This window comes from Hyla sarda, chromosome 2 (genome assembly GCF_029499605.1).
Source record: "Hyla sarda isolate aHylSar1 chromosome 2, aHylSar1.hap1, whole genome shotgun sequence".
Taxonomy (NCBI): Eukaryota; Metazoa; Chordata; class Amphibia; order Anura; family Hylidae; genus Hyla; species Hyla sarda.
The window spans coordinates 222176640-222203849 of NC_079190.1; the positions used below are offsets into that span (position 1 = coordinate 222176640).

The window sequence follows — 27210 nt, forward strand, 5'->3', positions numbered from 1 at the left end:
CACACTGGTTGTAAAATACTGAGTTAGGTAACAGAACCTAACTGAAGGTTTTCCAACCAGTGTGCCTCCAGCTGTTGCAAAAGTACAACTCCTAGCATGCACGGTCTGCCAGTACATGCTGGGAGTTGTAGTTTAGCAACAGTTGGAGGCACAATGGTTGGAAAATACTGAGTTAGGTTACAGAACCTAACTGAAGGTTTTCCAACCAGGGTGCTTCCAGCTGTTGCAAAAGTAAAACTCCCAGCATGCATGGTTGGTCAGTACATGCTGGAGGTTTGCCCCCCCCCCCCCCCATGTGAACGTACAGGGTACATTCACATAGGCAGGTTTACAGTAAGTTTCCTGCTTCAAGTTGGGAATGCGGCAAATTTTTCACCGCAGCGCAAATTCCTAGCGGGAAACTCACCGTAACATGCTAGTGCGAATGTACCCTAAAAACACTACACTACACTACACTAACACATAATAAAGAGTAAAACACTACATATACACCCCCTTACACTGTTCCCCCCAATAGAAACAACTCCCAGCATTTCTGAACAGCCACTGACTGTCCAGGCATGCTGGGAGTTTAGCAACAGCTGGAGGCACTATGTTTGGGAATCACTGGCGTAGAATACCCCTATGTCCACCTCTATGCAATCCCTAATTTAGTCCTCAAATGCGCATGGCGCTCTCTCATTTTGGAGCCCTGTCGTATTTCAAGGGAACAGTTTAGGGCCACATATGGAGTATTTCCGTACTCGGGAGAAATTCCACTACAAATTTTGTAATACCCCTTATGAAAAGAAAAAGTTGGGGGTTACACCAGCCTGTTAGTGTAAAAAAAAATTTAAAAATTTACATTAACATGCTGGTGTTGCCCCATACTTTTTATTTTCACAAGCAGTAAAAGGAAAAAAAGACCCCCAAAATTTGTAATTCAATTTCTCCTGAGTACGGAAATACCCCATATGTGGGCGTAAAATGCTCTGCGGACGCACAACAAGGCTCAGGATTGAGAGAGTACCATGTACACTTGAGGCCTAAATTGGTGATTTGCACAAGGGTGGCTGATTTTACAGCGGTTCTGACATAAATGCAAAAATATAAATACCCAAATGTGACCCCATTTTGGAAACTACACCCCTCACAAAACGTGACAAGGGGTATAGTGAGCCTTAACACCCCACAGGTGTTTGACAGATTGTCATTAAATTTGGATGGGAAAATGAAAAAAAAAAATTTCACAAAATTGCTGGTTTTACCCTAAATTTTTCATGTTCACAAGGGAAAATAGGAAAAAAGTCCCCTAAAATTTGTAACCCCATTTCTTCTGAGTAAGAAAATACCCCATATGTGGATGTAAAGTGCTCTGCGGGCAAACTACAATGCTCAGAAGAGAAGGAGCGCCATTGGGATTTTGAAGAGAATATTTGTCCGGAATTGAAGGCCACATGTGTTTACAAAGCCCCCATAGTGCCAGAACAATGGACCCCCCACATGTGACCCCATTTTAGAAACTACACCCCTCACGTAATGTATTAAGGGGTGAAGTGAGCATTTACGCCCCACAGGTGTCTGCCAGATTTTTGGAACAGTGGTCTGTGAAAATGAAAAATGTTTTTTTTCATTTGCACAGCCCACTGTATCAAAGATCTGTCAAACTCCAGTGGGGTGTAAATACTCACTGCACCCCTTATTAAATTCTGTGAGGGGTGTAGTTTCCAAAATGGGGTCACATGTGGGGGGTCCACTGTTACGTCGTAACATGGAGTATTTTCATACTCAGAAGAGATGGGGTTACAAATTTTGGGGGGCATTTTCTCCAATTATCCTTTGTAAAAATGGTAAATTTGGGGAAAAAACTGCACTTTAGTGAAAAAATTATTTTTTTTCATTTACACATCTGATTTTAACGAATAATCGTCAAACACCTATGGGGTGTTAAGGCTAACTGGACCCCTTTTTATGTGCCAAAATGTTTCCAAAGTTTCCAAAATGGTATGCCATGTGGGGTTTTCTGCTGTTCTGGCACCATAGGGGCTTTCTAAATGTGACATGCCTCCCAAAAACCATTTCAGCAAAATTCAAAATCCAAAATCCCATTGCCGCTCCTTCCCTTCTGAGCCCTCTACTGCGCCCGCCGAACACTTGACATACACATACGAGGTATTTCCTTACTCAAGAGAAATTAGGTTACAAATTTTGGGGGGCTTTTTCTCCTATTACCACTTGTAAAAATTCAAAAACTGAGTCTACAAGAACATGCGAGCGTAAAAAATGAAGATTTGAATTTTCTCCTTCAATTTGCTGCTATTCCTGTGAAACACCTAAAGGGTTAACACACTTACTGAATGTCATTTTGGATACTTTGAGGGTTGTAGTTTTAGTTTTTATAATTGGGTCATTTATGGGGTAGTTCTAATATCAAGGCCCTTCAAATCCACTTCAAACCTGAACTGGTTCCTGAAAAATACCGATTTTGAAAATTTTGTGAAAAATTGGAAAATTGCTGCTGAACTTTGAAGCCCTCTGATGTCTTCCAAAAGAAAAACATGTTAACTTTATGATGCAAATATAAAGTAGACATATTGTATATGCGAATCAATATATCATTTATTTGGAATGTCTATTTTCCTTACAAGCAGAGAGCTTCAAAGTTAGAAAAATGCTAAATTAAAAAAAATTTCATAAAATTTTTGCATTTTTCACCAAGAAATGATGCAAGTATCGACGAAAATTTACCACTACCATAAAGTAGAATATGTCACGAAAAAACAATCTCGGAATCAAATTTATAAGTAAAAGCATCCCAGAGTTATTAATGCTTAAAGTGACAGTCGTCAGATTTGCAAAAATGCTCCCGTCCTTAGGGTCATAATGGGCTCCGTCCCCAAGGGGTTAAGGATGAAGGTAAATGTAGTTTTCTGCATGTAGTTGGTGTAAGGTGGAGTGTGAGTAATGTGTAGGAGACTTTTGGAACTTGGACTAAATAATGGTTGTTTTTGCTTGGCAGAAAAGGCAGTAGTTTAGCAATAAGCACTACCTACAGTCATGGCCGTAAATGTTGGCACCCCTTAAATTTTTTCTAGAAAATGAAGTATTTCTCACAGAAAAGGATCGCAGTAACACATGTTTTGCTATACAAATGTTTATTCGCTTTGTGTGTATCGGAACTAAACCAAAAACGGAGGAAAACAAGCAAATATGACATAATGTCACAACAAACTCCAAAAATGGTCTGGGCAAAATTATTGTCACCCTTTCAAAAATGTGGAAAAACAAGAATGTTTCAAGCATGTGATTCTCCTTTAAACTCACCTGGGGCAAGTAACAGATAAAAAGGAGAAATGTTCACTTAGTCTTTGCATTGTGTGTCTGTGTGTGCCACACTAAGCATGGACAACAGAAAGAGGAGAAGATAACTGTCTGAGGACTTGAGAACCAAAATTGTGGAAAAATATCAACAATCTCAAGGTTACAAGTCCATCTCCAGAGATGTAGATTTGCCTTTGTCCACATTGCACAACATTATCAAGAAGTTTGCGACCAAAGGCACTGTAGCTAATCTCCCTGTGCGTGGATGGAAAAGAAAAATTGATGAAAAGTGTCAACGCAGGATAGTCCAGATGGTGGATAACCAGCCCCAAACAAGTTCCAAAGATATTCAAGCTGTCTTGCAGGCTCAGGGAGCATCAGTGTCAGTGCTAACTATCCGTCAACATTTAAATGGAATGATACGCTATGGCTGGAGAACCAGGAGGACCCCACTGCTGACACAGAGACATAAAAAAAGCAAGACTACATTTTGCCAAAATGAACTTGAGTAAGCCAAAATCCTTCTGGGAAAAAATCTTGTGGACAGATGAGATCAAGATATAGCTTTTTGGTGATGCACATCATTCTATTGTTTACGAAAACATAATGAGGCCTACTTAGAAAAGAACACAGTACCTACAGTGAAATAAGGTGGAGGTTCAATGATGTTTTCGGGTTGTTTTGCTGCCTCTGGCACTGGGTGCTCTGAATGTGTGCAAGGGATCATAAAATCTGAGGATTACCAACGGATTTTGGGTCGCACTGTACAGCCCAGTGTCAGAAAGCTGGGTTTGCGTCCGAGATCTTGGGTCTTCCAACAGGACAATGACCCCAAACATATGTCAAAAAGCACCAAGAAATGGATGGCAACAAAGCGCTGGAGAGTTCTGAAGTGGCCAGCAATGAGTCCAGATTCAATCCCATTGAACACCTGTGGAGAGATCTTGAAATTGCTGTTGGGAAAAGCCGCCCTACCAGTAAGAGAGCCCTGGAGCAGTTTGCAAAAGAAGAATTGTCCAACATTCCGGCTGAGAGGTGTAAGAAACTTATTGATGGTTATAGGAAGCCACTGATTTCAGTTATTTTTTCCAAAGGGTGTGCAACCAAATATTAAGTTAAGGGTGCCAATAATTTTGTCCAGCCGATTTTTGCAGTTTGGTGTGACATTATGTCCAATTTGCTTTTTTTTCCTCCCTTTTTTGATTTAGTTTCAATACACACAAAGGGAATATACACATGTATAGCAAAACGTGTTACTGCAATCCTTTTCTGTGAGAAATACTTCAGGGGTGCCAACATTAACGGCCATGACTGTATAGTCCAGAGATTTCTACAGCTTTTTAATGGTAAACCTCTTTCAGCCACAGAAAAAATAATAAAACACTTCACGGAATATGCAATACCAAAGTGGGTATTTCCATCTTCTCTATTGACTTCTGGACATATCTAGCTGGTAACTCCCAATGACATTAGCAAAAATGAGGGGACAGAATGAATAAACTTTGACTACAACACATAGCATAAAAGGTTAGTTTGCAGTCTGTAAACATAGAGACACAGATATTCATAGGAGCTGTGGACAAAGCAATAGATCATTTTATTCCAGACTATGTGTGAAAGGGTCTGATTTTCAATTCAATATGCACTAGAGTTATAAAACATAAATAAATTGTTGCAAGGATGGACATAGCCTCCAAATTTAAGATTACAGTAAAATTTAGCATTACATGTCAGACTGTAGGCTGTATAATCCCAGTGTGGAATGTTGTACATGAAAAGCTGCTTCTTCAGCTCACAGTCCATGAAACAATGGCAAGTTTATCGTTACATGAGTAACATTGTGAGCCACCATGGATCATCCAGTTGTGATTATTTATACCTTAAAATGTTTTCTGTATATACCACCAATAACTCATATAAGTCACTTTTGTTGCAGGTTTTGAAAGAAAATGGCCTAATTTATCATTTGTGTCCACCAAAACTAACAAAATGACTTCACAACACCATTTCTCACTTTGTAAATGCACGTTTCTAGAGCAGCACTGAAGGTGTTCTATGTTTATGGGGTTTTTCAACCATTGCATTGTAATTTTGCGTATTCTTAAAAAATAGCATATGATAAATTTATGACCAGTGCCAAGTGACCTACATAGACAAGTCTATTATGTTTTCTTTACATTAGGTTAAGCTTTATAGTAGCTTACATTTAAAGGGGTACTCCGGTGCTTAGACATCTTATCCCCTATCCAATGGATAGGGGATAAGATGCCTGATCGCGGGAGTCCCGCCGCTGGGGACCCCCGGGATCATGCACGCGGCACCCTGTTTGTAATTAGTCCCCGGAGCGTGTTCGCTCCGGGTCTGATTACGGTCGACCGCAGGGCCGGCGGCGTGTGACGTCACGCCTCCGCCCCCGTGTGACGTCACGCTCCGCCCCTCAATGCAAGCCTACGGGAGGGGGCGGGATAGCTATCATGCCCCCTCCTGTAGGCTTGCATTAATGGGTGGAGTGTGACGTCACACGGGGGCAGAGGCGTGAAGTCATACGCCGCCGGCCCTGCGGTCGACCGTAATCAGACCCGGAGCAAACACGCTCCGGGGACTGATTACAAACGGGGTGCCGCGTGCATGATCCCAGGGGTCCCCAGCGGCGGGACTCCCGCGAACAGGCATCTTATCCCCAATCCTTTGGATAGGGGATAAGATGTCTAAGCACCGGAGTACCCCTTTAATTCTGAATGTAGAACGCATAGGTCTTTCTTAATAATATAAAACATTAAGCTCCCAAGGTAACAGTCAATAAGTATAGAGATGGCTTTACCACAGATATGTACAGAATATTTTTTTATTAGAACAGATAAACTTGAGGTTGTTGGAAAAATGAAATGCGTCAGAGGTCATCCGTATTGTGCCAAAACAAGGAAGGTGAATCACAAGATAAAGATATAGGTCTAAATCATTTGTTCTCCCATGGGTCAGACGTGCTTAGGATATAGGAAAGAACAAAGTATAGACAGAAGAAATAATCATAAATAAAGATCAGGACCCTTGGTCAATGTCAAAGAACTCCAGGCATCAGTAGTGATACGAGGGCCACAGACTATTTTACTTGTCTCTGAAAAAGAGCAGATCTTTATCCAAAACAGTGCTGGCAGTAGGGAGCATGAGAAGCAGCTTTAATGTATTTAGGCCATGTGAAAAAAGCTTCATGAATGCAAAATATTCAAATGTTTTTTGCAATAAAAAAGTTTTTATTTTTTTTTTATAAAAATGTTTTTAAAGAAAGTCTGTGAACACAGTACGATAGTTGATATGGAAGCAAGTTTAAACATACCTCTGTTGCCCTTTAGGCAGCTAGTAGAATGGGAAAAATCTAAATGTTTTTATGTGGAATTCAGACAGATTTTGTGTCAAGATGTGAACTGCACTTTTTTTTTCTGCAATTCAGATTTTATATTCACATTGAAAGAATTCACTCCATGTGGCGAGATTCCCATTGAACGCATTGGGGGTGTGAATTTCACATATGTATCAAAATTATTCTATATTGGAATTTGTGTGAAAATTGCATAGCATAATGCTAAGACAATTTGTATTATTTTTGTCTGGCGGTACACTTTAACCAGGAACACCGACAATTACACGAGCACTGACAGTTTGCATTATTTTTGTATTGGTAGTACACTTTAACCAGGAACACCGACAATTACCGGAGCACTGACAATTTGTATTATTTTTGTCTTTGTCTGGCAGTACACTTTAACCAGGAACACCGACAATTACCGGAGCACTGACAATTTGTATTAATTTTGTCTGGGGGTACACTTTAAACAGGAACACTGACAATCTATATTATTTTTGTCTAGTGGTACACTTTAACCAGGAACACCGACAATTGGAGGAGCACTGACAATTTGTATTGTTTTTGTCTAGCGGTACACTTTAACCAGGAACACTGACAATTACAGGCGCACTGAAAATTTGTATTATTTTTGCCTGGCGGTACACTTTAACCAGGAATACTGACAATCTATATTATATTTGTCTGGCAGTACAATTTAACCAGGAACACCGACAATTACAGGACCACTGACAGTTTGTGTTATTTTGTCTAGCAGTACACTTTTACCAGGAACACTGACAATTACCAGAGCACTGACAATCTGTATTATTTTTGTCTGGCGGTACACTTTAACCAGGAACACCTACAATTATAGGAGCACTGACAATTTGTATTATTTTTGTCTAGCGGTACACTTTAGCCAGGAACACTGACAATTTGTATTATTTTTGTCTGGCGGTACACTTTAACCAGGAACACCTACAATTATAGGAGCACTGACAATTTGTATTATTTTTGTCTAGCGGTACACTTTAACCAGGAACACTGACAATTTGTATTATTTTTGTCTAGCGGTACACTTTAACCAGGAACACCTACAATTATAGGAGCACTGACATTTTGTATTATTTTTGTCTGGCGGTACACTTTAACCAGGAACACCTACAATTATAGGAGCACTGACAATTTGTATTATTTTTGTCTAGCGGTACACTTTAGCCAGGAACACTGACAATTTGTATTATTTTTGTCTGGTGGTACACTTTAACCAGGAACACCTACAATTATAGGAGCACTGACATTTTGTATTATTTTTGTCTAGCTGTACACTTTAACCAGGAACACTGACAATTTGTATTATTTTTGTCTAGCGGTACACTTTAACCAGGAACACTGACAATTTGTATTATTTTTGTCTAGCGGTACACTTTAAACAGGAACACCTACAATTATAGGAGCACTGACAATTTGAATTATTTTTGTCTAGCGGTACACTTTAAACAGGAACACCTACAATTATAGGAGCACTGACAATTTGAATTATTTTTGTCTAGCGGTACACTTTAACCAGGAACACTGACAATTTGTATTATTTTTGTCTGGCGGTACACTTTAAACAGGAACACTAACACTTACAGGAGCACTGACAATTTGTATTGTTTTTGTCTAGCAGTACACTTCAACCAGGAGCACCGACAATCACAGGAGCACTTGTACTATTTTTGTCTAGGGTTACACTTTAAACTTGCCTTGGCAATGAACATAAAGAATTGGGCTTATCCTACAGTACAACATATGTATCAGAAAACTGATTTGTACGACAATATAAAATTGTAATTTGTATTCCGTTCTTATCTCTGAACCTGCAGTTTCCCTACAAGTGAAATAACAATATGTCTTGTGAAAATGATTAACTGTATCTCTGGATTATTTATTCAATAGACAATAAGGCTATTTGTTTATGGTTGGGCAAACACAATGCGCTCTGCTTTTTTCTCTTCGATTTACATCATCAATGATTTATGGGCTTTCTGTATTTGCTGTTTTAATTACCATATGAATATAAAATGACACTAGGTAATTAGCTGTGCTATAATTGGAAGCTGGAAAACATTCATATAAAGCACTACATGGGATTTCAGTGGGTGTCTGTAAGTAACGATTTTGTGTAACACATAAGAAGATGACAGCCGTCATAAATGAGGACAGCACGGTGACAAAGGCAGAAGCCTTTTTGCTTAAATGTTTCCGCTCTTAAGGTGTACCTGTCATTTAAAAAACTTTTGACACTTTCTGTCTTCTTCATTTTTTTTTTTTTCTCTTTATGTATTCGGGAGCCATTGGCCCCTTTATTTGCTTGAGGTCACATACTCTATTGTTTCTCACCTAGGGTTGGACACCTAACTTGGGTTGCTATTATGCTTATTTACACGTGGATGATGGGAGTTGTGATATTGCTCTTCACTTTCAATACTATTGTGTTTCAGGTCTTCCCTGTATTGTTTTTTTTTATCATGTTGTGTTTATTACAACCCTATATGCATCCTTTTTGTGATATCTGCCTATGTGACCAATTATTATTGTTTACACTATTGTTTACTGTTTCTTTGTAAATCCTTAATAAACACTGATTTACCATAAAAAAAACTTTAAACACGTCACAGAGACATGTCAAAAGATTTTATCGGTCAGGGTCCTAGATTTTCAGAACTAAGACACCAACCGATTGACAACACCAAAACTTTTGACTTGTCTCTGTTTTTATCTACAGGAATTGTATATCAACTTTTTTTTTGTATGTTTGGTTTATCTCTTGTACTAAAATAAATTACATGCTTTAACCATCCTTTTAGTTGCATTACCATTCCACTGGTATTGATCTGGGGACAGTAGGGAGTGAGAAATACCCCTACTCATTCCGCAACGAATAGAAGTTGATGGTGACCCTGAAATAAATTTTTCTTCCTATCTGCCAGCTGTACTTACACATGGACTTTCTTTACATTACTTGTCTCATATAAAAAAAATACCTTCACTCACCTCTTGAGCTCCCCTGATGCCTCTGGTATTGCTGCTCTGATCCCCGATACGATCCTCTTTTTAAAACCTGGGGTGAACTCATCATAAGGAAGCACAGTGAATCACTGGCCATAATGATGTCCCTTCTCGGCTGAATGGGGTCCAAGAAAAGAGACCGAGGCCGGAGTTAAATACGTCACATTGCCTCTCAGCCAATGACTGGTTGAGGCAGGAGACCACTTTGGCCAGCAATTCACTATTTCCTGACACATCATCAAGATATGCCAAGAAATAATATTGTCGGTAGACCAGATGGTGGGACTACAACAAAGCCTGTAGCCTGTGCATTATGGCTCAGATATTTCTGTATCTTAAGTGACACTATTGTGCTTACCTTTAACTTGAAAGTACCTCTTACGTCCATGCTTTGGGTAACTGGCATCTGAAAAACAAGCCAGATAGTGTTTATTTGGCTTACAATGGAAACTGTCATATAAACCAGGAGAAGTCTGAAGAAAATGTTGTTGAATTTTGCCTTTGCTATCTAATGTAATGTTATTACATTATTTTTCACTAAATATTTTATGTGTTGTAGTGGTTCTGACTTTTGGATAGCTTTACGGAAGAGACTGTTATGGACAAATATTGTGTAGGAAATGTAATGCACACTACAGATAACTAAATCAGAAAAATATTGAGGTTTACTGATAAGGAGAGAGTAGGAGTTTAAAGGGGTACTCCGGTGAAAACCTTTTTTCTTTTAAATCAACTGGTGGCAGAAAGTTAAACATATTTGTAAATTACTTCTATTAAAAAATCTTAATCCTTCCTGAAATTCTTTTCTTTTTGGAATGCTCTCTGATGACATCACTAGCACAGTTCTCTCTGCTGACATTATTATAATAATTTTATTTATTGTTGTCGTCAGTGGGATTTGAACCCAAGTCCCCAGCACTGCAAGGCAGCAGTGCTAACCACTGCGCCACCATGCTGCCCTTAGCATGTATCTGCTATGCATGGTTGCTGAAATGGACAGAGATGTCAGAAGAGAGCACTGTGCTCGTGATGTCATCAGTGTTCCAAAAAGAAAGGAATTTCCTCTGTAACATTCAGCAGCTAATAAGTACTGGAATGATTAAGATTTTTTAATAGAAGTAATTTACAAATATGTTTAACTTTCTGCCACCAGTTGATTTAAAAGAAAAAAGGTTTTCACCGGACTACCCCTTTAAGCTTACATCAGTGAATATGAGGGCATAATATCAAAGAATATGCATGCAAAAGAAAGCTACAATCATCATGTGTCTCACTTGTATTTGTCTAGAATTGTATATGCATTTAGGAGCAATGTATGGACAAATCTAACAAAACTCCCACACTGAGAAATGCTTCAAGCTGTTCATGAAAGTCACATTTTTGTAGAAAATATGTTTGTGATTATATTATTATGTGCATACCTGTAATTGCATAATAATGGTACAAATATAAGCACAGTAAATGACACAGTACATAAAAAGTACATTGTTGAAAGTACATTCTTTTTGTTTCTTACAGATGGTGTAACAATGTTCACTGGTCAGCCTCCCACCACACACGAGGACCCACATAACTGCAACTTGTCTCCCCATAGTATAAGTAAAATAATGGATTTGTTAACCAAGGCGATGTACCAAGCCATAATTCAGTGAGTACAGTAAAATAAAGATTAGAATATGCTTTGATGTTGGATAGCAATAAGGTTAAGGTACAATGGAATCACAAAATTCGAAGATTAAATGATACCCATATACCGTGCAAAAAGAGAAGAATATCACTGTAACACTAGTTTTTAAAACATAACTGTTGCTAAGGTACTGTAAAATGAATTGTATACCCCATAAATGTGACAAAAATATTTAAAATGCAATATAACAACCATGGACTCTAGATTAAAGAATCAATAACAAATATCCCAGTCAATTACACTGCTACAAAAGAACAATATTAAATGTATACCAATCCAGGGCCACATCATATATTGGCCAATCAATAACAAGAAATCAAAAATGATGTCCCAATGCATTTCACCTGGATGGTGCCAGGATCCTCAGGGGACCAAAACTGGGGAAGAGCATAGAATCTATACAAGACCCATTTCATTGCTTAATTAACATACAGAAAGTATGATGCATAGGTTAATTTACAAGCCCAGGGAGGTCATGATACATAGAATAATGTTATAGCCCTAATGGTTGCACACCAACAGGGTCAGATACAAGTAATGGAATGGCTCACAATGGAGCGACTTACTACACTCCGTGCCCATCATGTCTGGAGGATGAAAAAGCATGAGGAAAAGGAAAGCCTGCTTGGCAGTTTAGTGAGAAGAGTTAACCTGAGAGAGACAGGTCAAAAGGAACAAAACCCTCAGAGGTGTCATTGGGAGAAGGATAACCTAGGGGTGGGTGAGTTTGAGAGATTGTTCGTAAGGGGAGAAGGGGCTATGTATTGTCAGGCTCCATGCTCCATTATGTGAGTGGAAGAAGAAGAAGAAATCATATCTACAGGTGACCACATTAGGGAGTCATTGATACAAGATGAGTGTCTGTAATGACACTCTTCCTGCATCTAAGGGATGGTATAAAAAGCACTAGACAAGAAGTGTAAATGCAATATGATTGACAAGCTGGACTGGAGGCATTGAAGGTATGCACTGGAGGTCTTTCAGAATCCTAGACGGGACTCTGAAAGAAACTGCCAAGAGTGTTGTGCCCCACTACTTGAAGAATATTTAAATTAGTTTGCTTCATATAATTTATCTACATTCCAGCAGGGTAGTGTCACCCTCTTCACAGAGCTGTAGCTAAGCATTTTTTCAGCTGGGGAAAAGATTGATTGTGCCCCTTTCTTCCCACAACAATTAGTACTTAACTAATTTTTTCCCCACAAAAATGCAACATTACATATATACCAAATATTTCACACATAGTACAGACATACATTCACATTAGTTACATACACCTAGTTACACACATTATACTTCCTCCTCATGTAGAGCTGTCACATCCCAGAGCCTCTTTGCAGATTCACTCTTCCTCGCCCGTCTATCCATCCTGACATGGCTGCTGACTGGATCGAGTTACTCTACAACAGCTGGTAAGAAACTCCAGTTACTATATAGGCAGATTAGGAACATAAAGTGGCTGTGCAAAAATTATAAATAAATTCAAATTTTAAAAACATGCCAATCGGCATCATGTTACAGGTGGTTCAGAATTACCAGCAGTCAGGGTAAGATAAGTAGGTAGGTGAGCAAACTCTAACCCATTATTTTACAGAGCTGGCAACTGACACTGTTATGGCAAGATCCTCTACCTCTTGACTGCTCAATCACTGCTCATTCACAATTTACTTTCTGGGTAACATAAACCAGACTGTTTCTCTTCTCCATCTGTAAAATCTAGGAAGTATGAAATTAACGGTGTGTCTTACTAGAACAGTGGAGTTAATAACATCCATCTTCTTAGTCTATGTCTACTTTTAGGCAATTAAATTTATTCTAGCAGTCCTGCTTAAGTCTAGTTAATGAACATTATGTGGTTTCCTATCATACAGTTGAAGTGCACATTATATTTATAAAAGCCAAACATACATTATTCTTATGACGCACATGAGACTTAAATTAGACTCCTTTTTTCATACACTCATTTATATAGCACTCAAGAGGAGAATAATCATTTTGAAATGAACTTCTCCTCTAAAATGATTCTTACAGTATTAAAGAGAGTAAATAGTAAAGAGACAGTAAAACATCAATTAATCCTCATCTGGGAAAATACTAGATTCACATTTTAGAACATTTATTAAAATAATAAATCTTCATATTAAAATTAATTATTAGTGAGGACGCACTGCAGTTCCCGATATACCCAACGCACAATGGGCTAAATAACCGTTTTATGCTCAATAAGGGGCAATAGGTGACATTTTAATAAATTTACTAAAGAAGAAAAGAGAAGTGTAAGTAAAGAATAAAGAAAATAAGAGAATTGTGGGTGAACAGGAGCAAAATTACGTGCCACTTACATAAATTGGTCTAGTAGTTTCAAAGTTATGCCTACCCCCCCCCCCCCCCCACCACCACCCAGTTGTTTTATGGCTAAAATGGCTCTGTGCCCAATAGAGGCATTAAGCCGGTTTGCTGGGTTTCCCTGCCTCATCAGTATGGTGCAGTATGCTCGCCCCAATATGAATATTCAATTTTCTTTACTCTCACATACTAGTGACATGAGAGCCTCCGCTCTGCTATTTTAGCAGAGCGGAGGCGCCGCTCTTTTGGGTGTAGCGAGGGAGCAGCACCTGCACTCTGCTACAATAGCAGAGTCCTCACATGACCACAGGCTCTCACGTCACTAGGATGTGAGAGTGAGGAAAATTACATATTCATATCAGGGGCAGGCATATTGCAGCATAGTGAGAAGGCAGGGAAGCTCGGCAAGCCGGCTCCCCACCTCCATTGCACAGAGAAGTGCTTTAGTAATAGAACAAAGGAGGGGCAGAACTTTGAAACTACTGGACCGATTCATGTTGTTTTACGCCTGTTCACCCACACTATAACCCATTGCATTGTGGGTAAACAGACTGTCAGTTTCCCTTTAAATTGATTTAAGCAAGATGTCATTTTCTGATGACACGATCCTCTACATTCATTTAAAGAAAATGTGCACAGGAGCAATATACCCCAAATCTCATAAATTTGGTGCATTTTTTATGCCCATGCACCAGACATTAAAATCTATGGGCTGGAGTAGATTTCTGGGATAAATTATAGTAATGTAATTTAACCACAAATGTCAAAACCAAAACCAAAATACAATTTGGCAATGTGTATCAGCACAATAGTATTTATGGTTATACACATTACTTCCATTTTATAAGCATTAACCCCTTAAGGACCAATACAAATAAACCTGTACGCCCCTGAAAGACCAGGCCTGTTTTTTCAAATCGGGGATGTAGAGAATAACTCTGGTAACGTTTTGCCAATCACGATAATTCTGACATTGTTTTTTTGTCACAAGTTGTCCTTCATGTACATAGTAAAAGTAAGCCGATATCATTTGTAGTTTTTTTTTACAATGTAAAAAATCATGAAATTTTTACAAAAAATTACGATTTTTTGCTATTTTAAAACTAATAGGTTGCATACCGTATATACTCGAGTATAAGCCGACCCGAGTATAAGCCGAGACCCCTAATTTCAACCCAAAATCCCAGGAAAAGTTATTGACTCGAGTATAAGCCTAGGGTGGGAAATACATCATCCCCCCCTGTCATCATCCAGACCCCAGTCATTAACAACCTCATCATCATCCCCTTGTCATCATCCCACACATCCCCCCTTCATCATCCCCTTATCATCCCACACATCCCCCCTTCATCATCCCCTTGTCATCATCCCACACATCCCCCCTTCATCATCCCCTTATCATCCCGCACATCCCCCCTTCATCATCCCCTTGTCATCATCCCACACATCCTCCCTTCATCATCCCCTTGTCATCATCCCACATATCCCCCCTTCATCATCCCCTTGTCATCATCCCACACATCCCCCCTTCATTATCCCCTTGTCATCATCCCACACATCCCCCCTTCATCATCCCCTTGTCATCATCCCACACATCCCCCCTTCATCATCCCCCCCCTTTATCATCCTCTTGTCATCATCCCACACCCCCCCCTTCATCATCCTCTTCTCATCATTCGCCCTCAGTGGTTTTCAACCTGCGGACCTCCAGAGGTTTCAAAACTACAACTCCCAGCAAGCCCGGGCAGCCATCGGCTGTCCGGGCTTGCTGGGAGTTGTAGTTTTGAAACCTCCGGAGGTCCGCAGGTTGAAGACCACTGCGGCCTTCGACATCATCCAGCCCCCTCTCACCCCCTTTAGTTCTGAGTACTCACCTCCGCTCGGCGCTGGTCCGGTCCTGCAGGGCTGTCCGGAGAGGAGGTGGTCCGGTGGGATAGTGGTTCCGGGCTGCTATCTTCACCGGGGGCGCCTCTTCTCCGCGCTTCCGGCCCGGAATAGAGGCGTTGCCTTGACAATGACGCAGAAGTACGTTGGCAATGAACGCACCTCTGCGTCGTTGTCAAGGCAACGTGACTATTCTGAGGACGGGCCCGAAGCGCTTAGAAGAGGCCTCCCCGGTGAAGATAGCAGCCCGGAACCACTATCCCACCGGACGACCTCCTCACCGGACAGTCCTGCAGGACCGGACCAGCGCCGAGCAGAGGTGAGTACTGTACAGAACTAAAGGGGGTGAGAGGGGGCTGGATGATGTCGAAGGCCGCAGTGGTCTTCAACCTGCGGACCTCCGGAGGTTTCAAAACAAGGCTTGCTGGAAGTTGTAGTTTTGAAACCTCCGGAGGTCCGCAGGTTGAAGACCACTGCGGGTGGGGGAGTTCACTCGAGTATAAGCCGAGGGGGGTGTTTTCAGCACGAAAAATCGTGCTGAAAAACTCGGCTTATACTCGAATATATACGGTATATTTATACATACTGACCAAATAGTTTATGAAACTTATACTTTCAGATGTCTACTTTATTTTGACGTCATTTTTTTTGTTTTTCATTAACATTTTAAATTAGTTAGAAGCCTAACAATTTAACTTGAAATTTTGACAATTTTGAAAATTTGAAAAGTACATTATTTTTTGTGTGCTATGCAAGGTTTGCAGAAATTAAAAGGTAGTAGAACATAGAACCCCCCCCCCCAAATGACCCCATTTTAAAAACTAGACCCCTCAAGGTATTCGCTAGGGGGTACAGTGAGTATTTTAACACCATAGTTTTTTGGCAGGAATTATTACAAAGTCAGTGTTAAAAAATTTTCAATTTGGGGGCATATTATTTGTACATCACTTCTGATATTGAAAGAAATGCACCCTATATTTTATTTAGCTGCTTGTCCCATGTTCGGAAATACCCCCGCTTTGGCCATATATGGTTCCTTGGCCGCGTGGTAGGACTCAGAAGGAGAGGAGCGCCATTTGGCTTTCAGGGCAGAACAGTACCCCCACCCCCACAAGTGACCCCATTTATATACCGCACCCCTAGAGGTTATTGGCTGGACCAGGGACCTCTCTGATTGGTCCTTGGTCGGCTGGCAGTATAAAGCGTCTGTCTGTGACAGTTAAGGCTCCTGATGGATATATCCGCCATGTTGTGGGAATAAGCACCCGTTCATGGCGAAAATATCCATCACTGCTGCGGCTGGGTAGCTCAGTGTGTCCGCTCATGACTGCTGGCGGGAAATCCGCCGCTATGAGTGGACACACAAAGCTACCCAGCCGCAGCAGGGAGCTCATTACCGTGACTGCTGCATAATGTGTAGGATCACATGAGGACATCCACAGCATATTACATGCTGCGGATGTCCGCCAATGCGATCTTACACATTATGCATTTTTTTAATTAGATTTATTTAATAAATGTATTTTTAATATATATATATATATATATATATATATATATATATATATATATTTTACACTTTTATTACTTTTTTTTATTTATTTTTACACTTTTTTTATTTATTTATTTTTACACTTTTTAATGCTTTGGAATACTTAGTATTCCAAAGCATTGCAGTTATATGCTGCCTGCCAGTTTTCACTAGCAGGCAGCATATCAGGACGTGCCTCTGGCACGTCCTACAGGCAATACCCAGGGCAGACCGGGGGGTCTTTGTATGACCCCCGGCTGCCCAGGTATGCAGCAGCACCCCGCGATGCTCCAGGGTGCTGCAGGAGAGACAGAGGGAGCCCCCTCCCTCTGTCAGAACTCCTTACAGCGCGCGGTCACTTCTGACCGCGGCTGTAAGGGTTAAACTGTCGGGAGTGAAGTGAACTTCCCTCCCGGCAGTGCGGCAGGTCCCGCCCAGCCGCGGCCACACAAAGCACCCCGCGATGCGGGGTGCTGCATAGGAGACAGAGGGAGCTCCCTCTCTCTGTCATAACACTTACAGCCCGCGGTCACTTCCGACCGCGGCTGTAAGGGTTAAAACTGCCGGGACCGAAGTTTACTTCGGTCCTGGCAGTGCAGCTGGGTCCCGGCTGTGTGATACAGCCGAGTCCCTGCCGCGATCTCGTGGGTGCACTGGGCAGCACCCACGAGAATAATGGACGAGTATAGACGTCCAGGTGCCGGAACGGCCCAATCGATAATGTATACCCAAACAACAATAGGTCCACACATCTTATAAAATTGCAAATACTTTATTATTGTATTTTATAAACACAAATTCAAAACCAGATGAAGAAAACCTACCAGTGTGGGCAACCATGAAAAGCATTATTATTCTACACCAGCCCAGACCTAGCGTAGCTTTTTGGTTTATGTGAAGAGTGAAATTTCAGAAAATGTGTATCCTCCACAAAATTTATCAAATGTGCGACCATTTAATAAATAAGAACTGAAAAATGAACTAAATCACACACATCTTAGTAAATGCCCCCCATTGTTCTTATTATAAATATAGTTTAATGACAATGGATCATAACAGTGTACTGACCACAGCATGCATACTTGTATTATGTAGTAAGATAACCACAATGTCCATAAATTACATACATGCCAAAGATCTTTGATAATACCGTAATCTTTGACTAGAACACAAAATCAGTGCTTACCTACATTTAATTGCAAAAGCACCCACAGCCTCCACTCTCCCTGCACCTTTCTCGTAATTCCACTTTTTCAAAGGCTTTCACACCAAATAAATGCATTTATTATTAGAAATCCACGTCCCCTCTCACTAAGCCCTGACCACTTTTCTTTTTTTCAAAAGTGTCAAGACTGACATTAAAAGGGAAAAGTAAAATTTTTTTGCTTCAAAGAAAACTTGTTCAAAGTGGCGTACAATTCTTAAATTCCACCCTTTTACATTTAAGTTAAATGCTAAGCTTTGGAAAAACTAGTTCTGTATAGAAAATTTTAACTTATCATCATACCCTATGTTCTGCTCAAGTTATTCTTTGCAATATAAATAGGCTGGCAAACTTGCTGCTATAGTTCGTGATCAAGTTTTTCTGTCCAATGTTTGCATGTGAATTTTCTTCTTAAAAACCCATTACTCTATTTCACTGTTTTTTTTCCACAAGTTTTGATATAACTAGAGATGAGCGAACTTTTGAAAAATTTGATTTGGCTGATTTGCAGAATTTTTCGAAAAAATTTGTTTTGATCCGAATTTATTTGTGGCAAATCTATATTAAAAACTGCTATTTCTGGACTACAGAGAGCCTCAATAGAGGTGTAGAACACTTTGCTTTGTTCTAACACGCATATGGAGTGTGCTGGGGTAGTGAAATAATACTGTTATTCAGTATGACATGCAGATTACAGGCATCGCTTTCAGAACCACTGATGCAGAGCAGCACAATGACAGAGCCTGGAGGTGGCTGAGGTGGTGGAGCCTTGGCTGGCTGAAAGAGGGAGCAGGTGCCACTGGGTGATGCAGCAGGCTGGACCACTACATCGGAGCCACAGTTCTCCCAGGCCGCTTTATGGTGGCGAAGCATATGTTGACGCAGGGCTGTGGTGCCAACATTGGGACCCTGGCCACACTTCACCTTCTGCCGACATATCTTGCATGTGGCTATGTGAACCTCTGCTGGATGCTTGATGTAAAACTGCCACACAGTCGAGTAGCTGATTTTCCCACCAACAATCCGCACTAATTGATTGCTACTGCCACCACCTCCAGGAACCCCTGTTCCACTACCTCCCGGGAAGGTAGGCTGCCACAAAGCAGGTGGTCTCCCCCGGGCATGTTTGGCTCCAGAATTTCCACTTCTGCCACCATGCTGACTGCCAACCATGCTACCACCTTGCTGGCTCAGCTGCTGCCTCAGGAGCAACTTGCAACTCTCTGTCCTCTATTAGATCATCCTCAGTGAATAGTGGAGCTTAACCCACAGCATAATATACTTCTTTAGGGGAGGGAACAGCATAGGACAGAGGCAATGGGAGCACAAGGACTGCTCCTAGGCCATGCCAACTGAGGGTTGTGTCTGAGGAACCCACCAACTGTTGACTGGGGGTATCAGATGTCACTTGTGATGAAGTGGATGACTGTGTTAACCCATCAATGATGGCAGATGGGTTGCTGGTCAAGACACGACCGCTAGCTGATACCAGGAGGTCAGGCCTCTCACTGCGACTCCTGCTGCCACTCGCCCCTAGTCTGCTGCAACCTCTGCCTGATTAATTTAGGCCTCTGGCACTCCTCTGTACATGTCCTGGCACTTCTCTGCCTGACATACTTAGTGCGTATATTAGGGGAGTACAATATGCTTCACAACACTTAAAACAGTATTTGTCTAGGCTGTATTTTCACAGTACCTAGGCCCTTGACAGATTAACAGGTACAAAATAGTACACTACTTAGATGTATGTATGTGGTATGCACTTATGAAGCAGAAAAATGCAGTACAATACGCTTAAAAAAACGTATTTTAGTTAAACACCAACTGGTGATCACTTTTGCCTGGACTTTCACAGTATCTAGGCCCTTGACAGAGTAACAGGTTTAAAATAGTACACTATGTAGATGTAGGTATGTGGTATGCACTTATGAGGGCAGAAAAATGCACTACAGTATGCTTAACCCCTTAGGACCAAGCCCATTTTCACCTTAAGGACCAGAGCATTTTTTTTTTTTTTGCAAATCTGACCACTGTTACTTTAAGCATTAATAACTCTGGAATGCTTTTACTTTTCATTCTGATTCTGAGATTTTTTTTGTGTGACTTATTCTACTTTAACATAGTGGTAAATTTTTGGCATTACTTGCATCCTTTCAAAATTTGATGAAAAATTTGAAAATTTAGCATTTTTTACTTTGAAACTCTCTGCTTATAAGGAAATTAGACATAACAAATGAATTTTATATTGATTCACATTTACAATATGTCTACTTTATATTTGCTTCATAAAGTTGACTTGTTTTTACTTTTGGAAGACATCAGAGGGCTTCAAAGTTCACCAGCAATTTTTCAATTATTCACAAAATTTTCAAAATCGGAATTTTTGAGGGACAAGTTCAGTTTTGAAGTGGATGTGAGGGGTTTTCATATTAGAAATACCCCATAAATTACCCCATTATAAAAACTGCACCACAAATAGTATTCAAAATGACATTCAGAAAGCGTGTTAACCCTTTAGGTGTTTCACAGGAATAGCAGCAAAGTGAAGGAGAAAATTCAAAACCTTCATTTTTTACACTCGCATGTTCTTGTAGACTCAGTTTTGAAGTTTTACAAGGGATAAAAGGAGAAAAAGCCCCCCAAAATTTTTAACCCAATGTCTCTCGGGTAAGGAAATACCTCATATGTGTATGTGAAGTTCTCTCTGGGTGCACTACAAGGTTCAGAAGGGAAGGAGCGACAATGGGATTTTGGAGAGTGAGTTTTTCTGAAATGGTTTTTGGGGGGCATGTCACATTTAGGAAACCCCTATGGTACCAGAACAGCAAAAAAAAAACATGGCATACTTTTTTTGGAAATTACACCCCTCAAGGACACACAACAAGGGGTCCAGTGAGCCATAACACATCACAGGTATTTGACTACGTTTCATTAAAGTCGGGTGTGTAAATGAATTTTTTTCCACTAAAATGCTAGTTTTCCCCCAAATTTTACATTTTTAAAAGGGGTTATAGGAGTAAATGTCCCTCAAAATGTGTAACCCCATCTCTTCTGAGTATGGAAATACCCCATGTGTGGACATCAAGTGCACTGCCGGCACACTACAATGCTCAGAAGAGAAGTCACATTTTGCTTTTGGAAAGCAGATTTTGCTGAAATGATTTTTGGGGGGCATGTGGCATTAAGGAAGCCCCAATGGTGTCAGAACAGAAAAAAAAAACACATGGCATACTATTTTGGAAACTACTTCCCTCAAGGAACCTAACAAGGGGTACAGTGAGCCTTAACCCCTTAAGGACTCAGCGTTTTTCCGTTTTTGCATTTTCATTTTTTCCTCATCACCTTTCAAAAATCATAACGCTTTCAATTTTGCACATAAAAATCCATTTTATGGCTTATTTTTTGTGCCACCAATTCTACTTTGCAGTGACATTAGTCATTTTACCAAAAAATCCACGGCGAAATGTAAAAAAAATAATTGTGCGACAAAATTGAAGAAAAGATTTCATTTTGTAACTTTTGGGGGCTTCCGTTTCTACGCAGTGCATTTTTAGGTAAAAATAACACCTTATCTTTATTCTGTAGGTCCATACGGTTAAAATGATACCCTACTTATATAGGTTGGATATTGTCGTACTTCGGAAAAAAATCATAACTACATGCAGGAAAATTTATATGTTAAAAATTCTCATCTTCTAACCCCTATAACTTTTTTTTTCCGCATACGGGCCGGTATGAGGACTCATTTTTTGCGCCGTGTTCTGAAGTTTTTATCGGTGCCATTTTTGTATTGATCGGACTTTTTGATCGCTTTTTATTCATTTTTTCATGATATAAAAAGTGACCAAAAAGACACTATTTTGGACTTTGGAATTTTTTTGCGCACACGCCATTGACCGTGCGATTTAATTAACGATATATTTTTATAATTTGGACATTTTCGCATGCGGGGATACCACATATGTTTAATTTTTATTTACGGTTTATTTTTTTATTGGAAAAGGGGGGTGATTCAAACTTTTAATAGGGAAGGGGTTAAATTACCTTAACTTTTTTTTCACTTTTTTTTTTTGCAGTGTTATAGGTCCCATAGGGACCTATAACACTGCACACACTGATCTCCTATGCTGATCCCTGCAAAGCCATAGCTTTGGAGGGATCAGTCAGATAGGTGGTCGATTGCTCAAGCCTGTAGCTCAGGCTTGGAGCAATCAATCGACGATCGGACGCCGCGGAGAGAGGTAAGGAGACCTCCGCCTGCATCCCAGCTGATCGGAACATCGTGATTTTATCGCGATGTCCCGATCAGCCCTTTTAAAAGGTAAGGAGGAAAAAACGAAAGTGCAAAAACGGAAAAACCCTGAGTCCTTAAGGGGTTAAACAATCTTAATCCTTCCAGTACTTTTTAGGGGCTGTATACTAAAGATAAATCCAAAAAGAAATGCATTTCCTGTGATGTCCTGACCACAATGCTCTCTGCTGACCTCTGCTGTCCATTTTAGGAACTGTCCAGAAAAGCATATGTTTGCTATGGGGATTTTCTCCAGTTCCTAAAATGGACAGCAGAGGTCAGCAGAGAGCACTGTGGTCAGGACATCACAGGAAATGCATTTCATTTTTGGATTTCTCTTTAGTATACAGCCCCCAAAAGTACTGGAAGGATTAAGATTTTTTAATATCAATGAAAAATAGCAAACATGGATCTTTGCAGGCGCATGGACAGCAGTGGATAAAAGTTCATGGAGTCTTCAATACTTATAGATGTTTATTTTAAGCACATAAAAGCTTTTATGTGCTTAAAATAAACATCTATATGTATTGAAGACTCCATGAACTTTTATCCACTGCTGTCCATGCGCCTGCAAAGATCCATGTTTGCTATTTTTCATTGATGCTATTTGGACCGGTGAACCAGGATAGACCGGAGGATCGTGGCTGCTGACAACCTAACCTGATTAATACGCTGTATGGTGTTGTGCCCTTAGCGCAACACATTGTGGTAAGTGTGACCTTTATTGCACTTATTCACTGTCTATAAACATATCACACTAGGGGCGCGTGTTCCCTCTTTTTTTCCTTTTGTCTTTGCATAAGATTTTTTAATGGAAGTGATTTACAAATCTGAAAAAGGGAAACATTGGGGCTTAAGGTCAAGAATATGTGGACACCAGGTATGAATATAGATATTTATTAGATTAAATAATATACATGTGGTGGTGACAGTCAACCACAGGGCCCTTGTAGGATCACAGCACTCACTAATAAAATATTATCTCAATAAATAAAAATGTACAATCAATTTTAAAATAAATTAATAGTAGTAAGACCACCAAAATATATAAGCAGAAATATAATCTTATTGAACTGACCAACAGCAGCAAAGAAGAAAAGAATTACTAATGACCAGAAAATAACCGCAGATATGGTCACAAAATAGCACAGTTGTAGCAGCAAATATATCCACAATTAGCAGCAATTGATGTCACATAAGTTCAGCAGAGTTCAGCTAAATGAGGTAACTCATAGCAACAATCGGTATCCTGAGTTCTGTTACACAATTCAGATAGTCTTTGTATGAAAAGCCACAATAGTCTCTTTGTGACAGTATTAGTTCTAATATGCCGGCATATGTAAATTGTAATTAAATGTATCAACTGATACAGCTCACCGCTCCAGGGTCAGTGCGCAGCCGAGGGTTCACTGAGATACTGCGATCTCTTATGGCAGGGTTGGAATATCTCCTCGAGGACTGTGCCAGGTGCGCTCTCGTGGCAAGAGAGGGCACCGCCGGAGGCTCGGCCATCTCCCAAAGTGGCAGTGCTTGTTGGCAGCGGTGGACTCCGGGTGGAGAAGCTACAGCGCTTCGGTTGATAGTGTCGGGCCACATCCTGGTAGCTCAGAGGTACGTGGTGCTGGTTAGTAACGGTGGGCTCCAGGCAAGCAGTATTGCAAGTAGAGCCGCTTGCTACAGGGCTCTCAGGGCTTGTAGCAAGGTGGTCTCAGTCACTCTTGGCAGAGGGCTAAGACGCTTTTCGAGACTCTCTGTCTTTTCTTCAGCAGCATTAATGTAACGTTACATTAATGCTGCTGAAGAAAATACTGAGACAGTCTTAAAACGCGTCCTGCCCCCTCTGAGCTACGACAACGTGGCCCGACACTATCAGCCGAAGCTCTGTAGCTTCTCCACCCGGAGTCCACCGCTGCCAACAAGCACCGCCACTTTGGGAGACGGCCGAGCCTCCGTCGGTGCCCTCTCTTGCCGCGAGAGCGCACCTGGCACAGTCCTCGAGGAGATATTCCAACCCTGCCATAAGAGATCGCAGTATCTCAGTGAACCCTTGGCTGCGCACAGACCTTGGAGCAGTGGGCTGTATCAGTTGATACATTTAATTACAATTTACATATGCTGGCATATTAGAACTAATACTGTCACAAAGAGACTATTGTGGCTTTTCATACAAAGACTATCTGAATTGTGTAACGGAACTCAGGATACCGATTGTTGCTATGAGTTACCTCATGTAGCTGAACTCTGCTGAACTTATATGGCATTAATTGCTGCTAATTGTGGATATATTTGCTACTACAACTGTGCTATTTGTGACCATATCTGCGGTTATTTTCTGGTCATTAGTAATTCTTTGCTTCTTTGCTGCTGTTGGTCAGTTCAATAAGATTATCGTTCTGCTTATATATTTTGGTGGTCTTACTACTATTAATTTATTTTAAAATTTATTTTAAATTTTTATTTATTGAGATAATATTTTATTAGTGAGTGCTGTGATCCCACAAGGGCCCTGTGGGTCACTGTCACCACCACATGTATATTATTTAATCTAATAAATATCTATATTCATACCTGGTGTCCACATATCCTTGACCTTGAGCCCCAATTTTTCCCTTTTTCAATTTTATTCCCCGTGCCACCTCACTCCTGCTGGGTAAGGGTGAATGGGGCTGTCTTGGAAAAGCCCCATTTATCCTTTTTTTTCCTGGTCACGGGTCACCAGAGACCAGGTTGACCCAGAATCGCAGCAAATCGCCGGTCTGAATTGACCGGCGATTTGCTGCACCGCCATGGGGGGGTATCAGGGGTTTGCACGGGGTGCCTGCTGATAGATATAAGCAGTAACCCCGGTCCTGTCTCTGCCTGGCACACGGCGGGGACCGAAATTCCCATACGTTTACGCCCTTGGTCCTTAAGTACCACGGAGCAAAGGCGTACCTGTACGCCCTTGGTCCTTAAGGGGTTAATAAACGTATTGCAGTAAAACACCAGCCGGTGATTTTTTTTGGCTTTCCTTTCACAGTATGTAGGCCCTTGACAGATTAACAGGTACAAAATAGTACACTACTTAGATGTACGTATGTGGTATACACTTATGAGGGCAGAAAAATGCGCTACTGTACGCTTAATAAACGTAGTTGAGTAAAACACCAGCCGGTGATTACTTTTGGCTGTCCTTTGAAAGTATGTAGGCCCTTGACAGATTAACAGGTACAAAATAGTACATCACTTAGATGTAGGTATGTGGTATGCACTTATGAGGGCAGAAAAATACGCTACTGTACGCTTCAAAAATTATTTGAGTAAAACACCTGCCGGTGATTACTTTTGGCTGTACTTTCACAATATGTAGGCCCTTGACAGATTAACAGGCACAAAATAGTACACTACTTAGATGTAGGTATGTGGTATGCACTTATGAGGGCAGAAAATTGTGCTACTGTACGCATAACAAACGTAGTTGAGTAAAACACCAGACGGTGATTACTTTTGGCTGTTCTTTCACAGTATGTAGGCCCTTGACAGATTAACAGGTACAAAATAGTACATCACTTAGATGTAGTTATGTGGTATGCACTTATGTGGGCAGAAAAATGCGGCACCAGCACTACACAACAGTGCTGCAGCACAAAAAAACTGTGTACTAAACACAAAATTGCACTCTGTCAAAGACTATTAGAAATGGGCTGCTGGGTATTATTCCGTCTACAGACTAATATAACTATTATATAATATAACATCAGACTAACCAGCTGATGATTTGTTGTGGAAAAAAGACACAGAATTGCGCGGAAAAATTATTCCTGCCTCCTCTGCTAAGGTTTATGAAGTTGAGGCAGCTTGTTGAAATGTATGAGGCAACACACAGCTATATGTCCCTCTCTGTAATACAATGCTGAAGAAAGTAACTGGGAGGTTAATGGCTACAGTAAAAATCATTTTCAGTGAGGGACACTGCTCTCTGTCCACCAGAACGCTGATGTGACTAGGATGTTAAACGCTGCTGGAACGAGCTTATCTGTGTAATACACACACACACAGTGATGTTGGTCCTATCTCTATGCAGTGTACAGTGTATGACGAGCCACAAAATGGCTGCCGATTATATAGGGCTGAGACATCACAGGGGTGACTGGCTACTGATAGATTCCATCTTGCATGTGATTCAGGGACATCCTGCCTACTTTCCTTCCCAGCGTTCCTTGCCTCATGTACGGACATGTGGATCCGCCATTTTAGATGCCCTGGAGCCTGGACAGCAGTAAATGGAGTTTAAAATGAACTGATTTGCGTGATAGAATCGCGGGGATATTCGCATTTGTTGCGAATTGAATATTTAATGAAATTCGTAACAAATTCAGGTTTGTCAGCTTCGATTCGCTCATCTCTAGATATAACGTTCATATACTTCCTCAAATATATCGATTGGTGGTACATTTCTTCCAGGTTGTCAGTATTGTTCATCTCTTTGCAACCCTGGTTTCTGATACACAATGTCTCTCCAGTTCCTATCTGTTAAAATCATTGGTTCTTGTCACATAAGCAATTACAGTATATACTCAGCTCTTCTGTT

At 40.6% G+C, this 27210-nt stretch overlaps 1 protein-coding gene across 2 annotated transcripts in view; it reads left to right on the forward strand.

Moving 5' to 3' along the window:
• The window catches only part of LOC130355786 (uncharacterized), a 477167-nt gene that overhangs the window by 317274 nt on the left and 132683 nt on the right, over positions 1 to 27210 (forward strand). For both annotated transcript variants that reach the window (XM_056556452.1, XM_056556451.1), the window contains one exon: positions 11216 to 11345. In XM_056556452.1, the coding sequence (XP_056412427.1) occupies positions 11216 to 11345 (130 nt within the window). The remainder of the gene's footprint in view (positions 1 to 11215; positions 11346 to 27210) is intronic.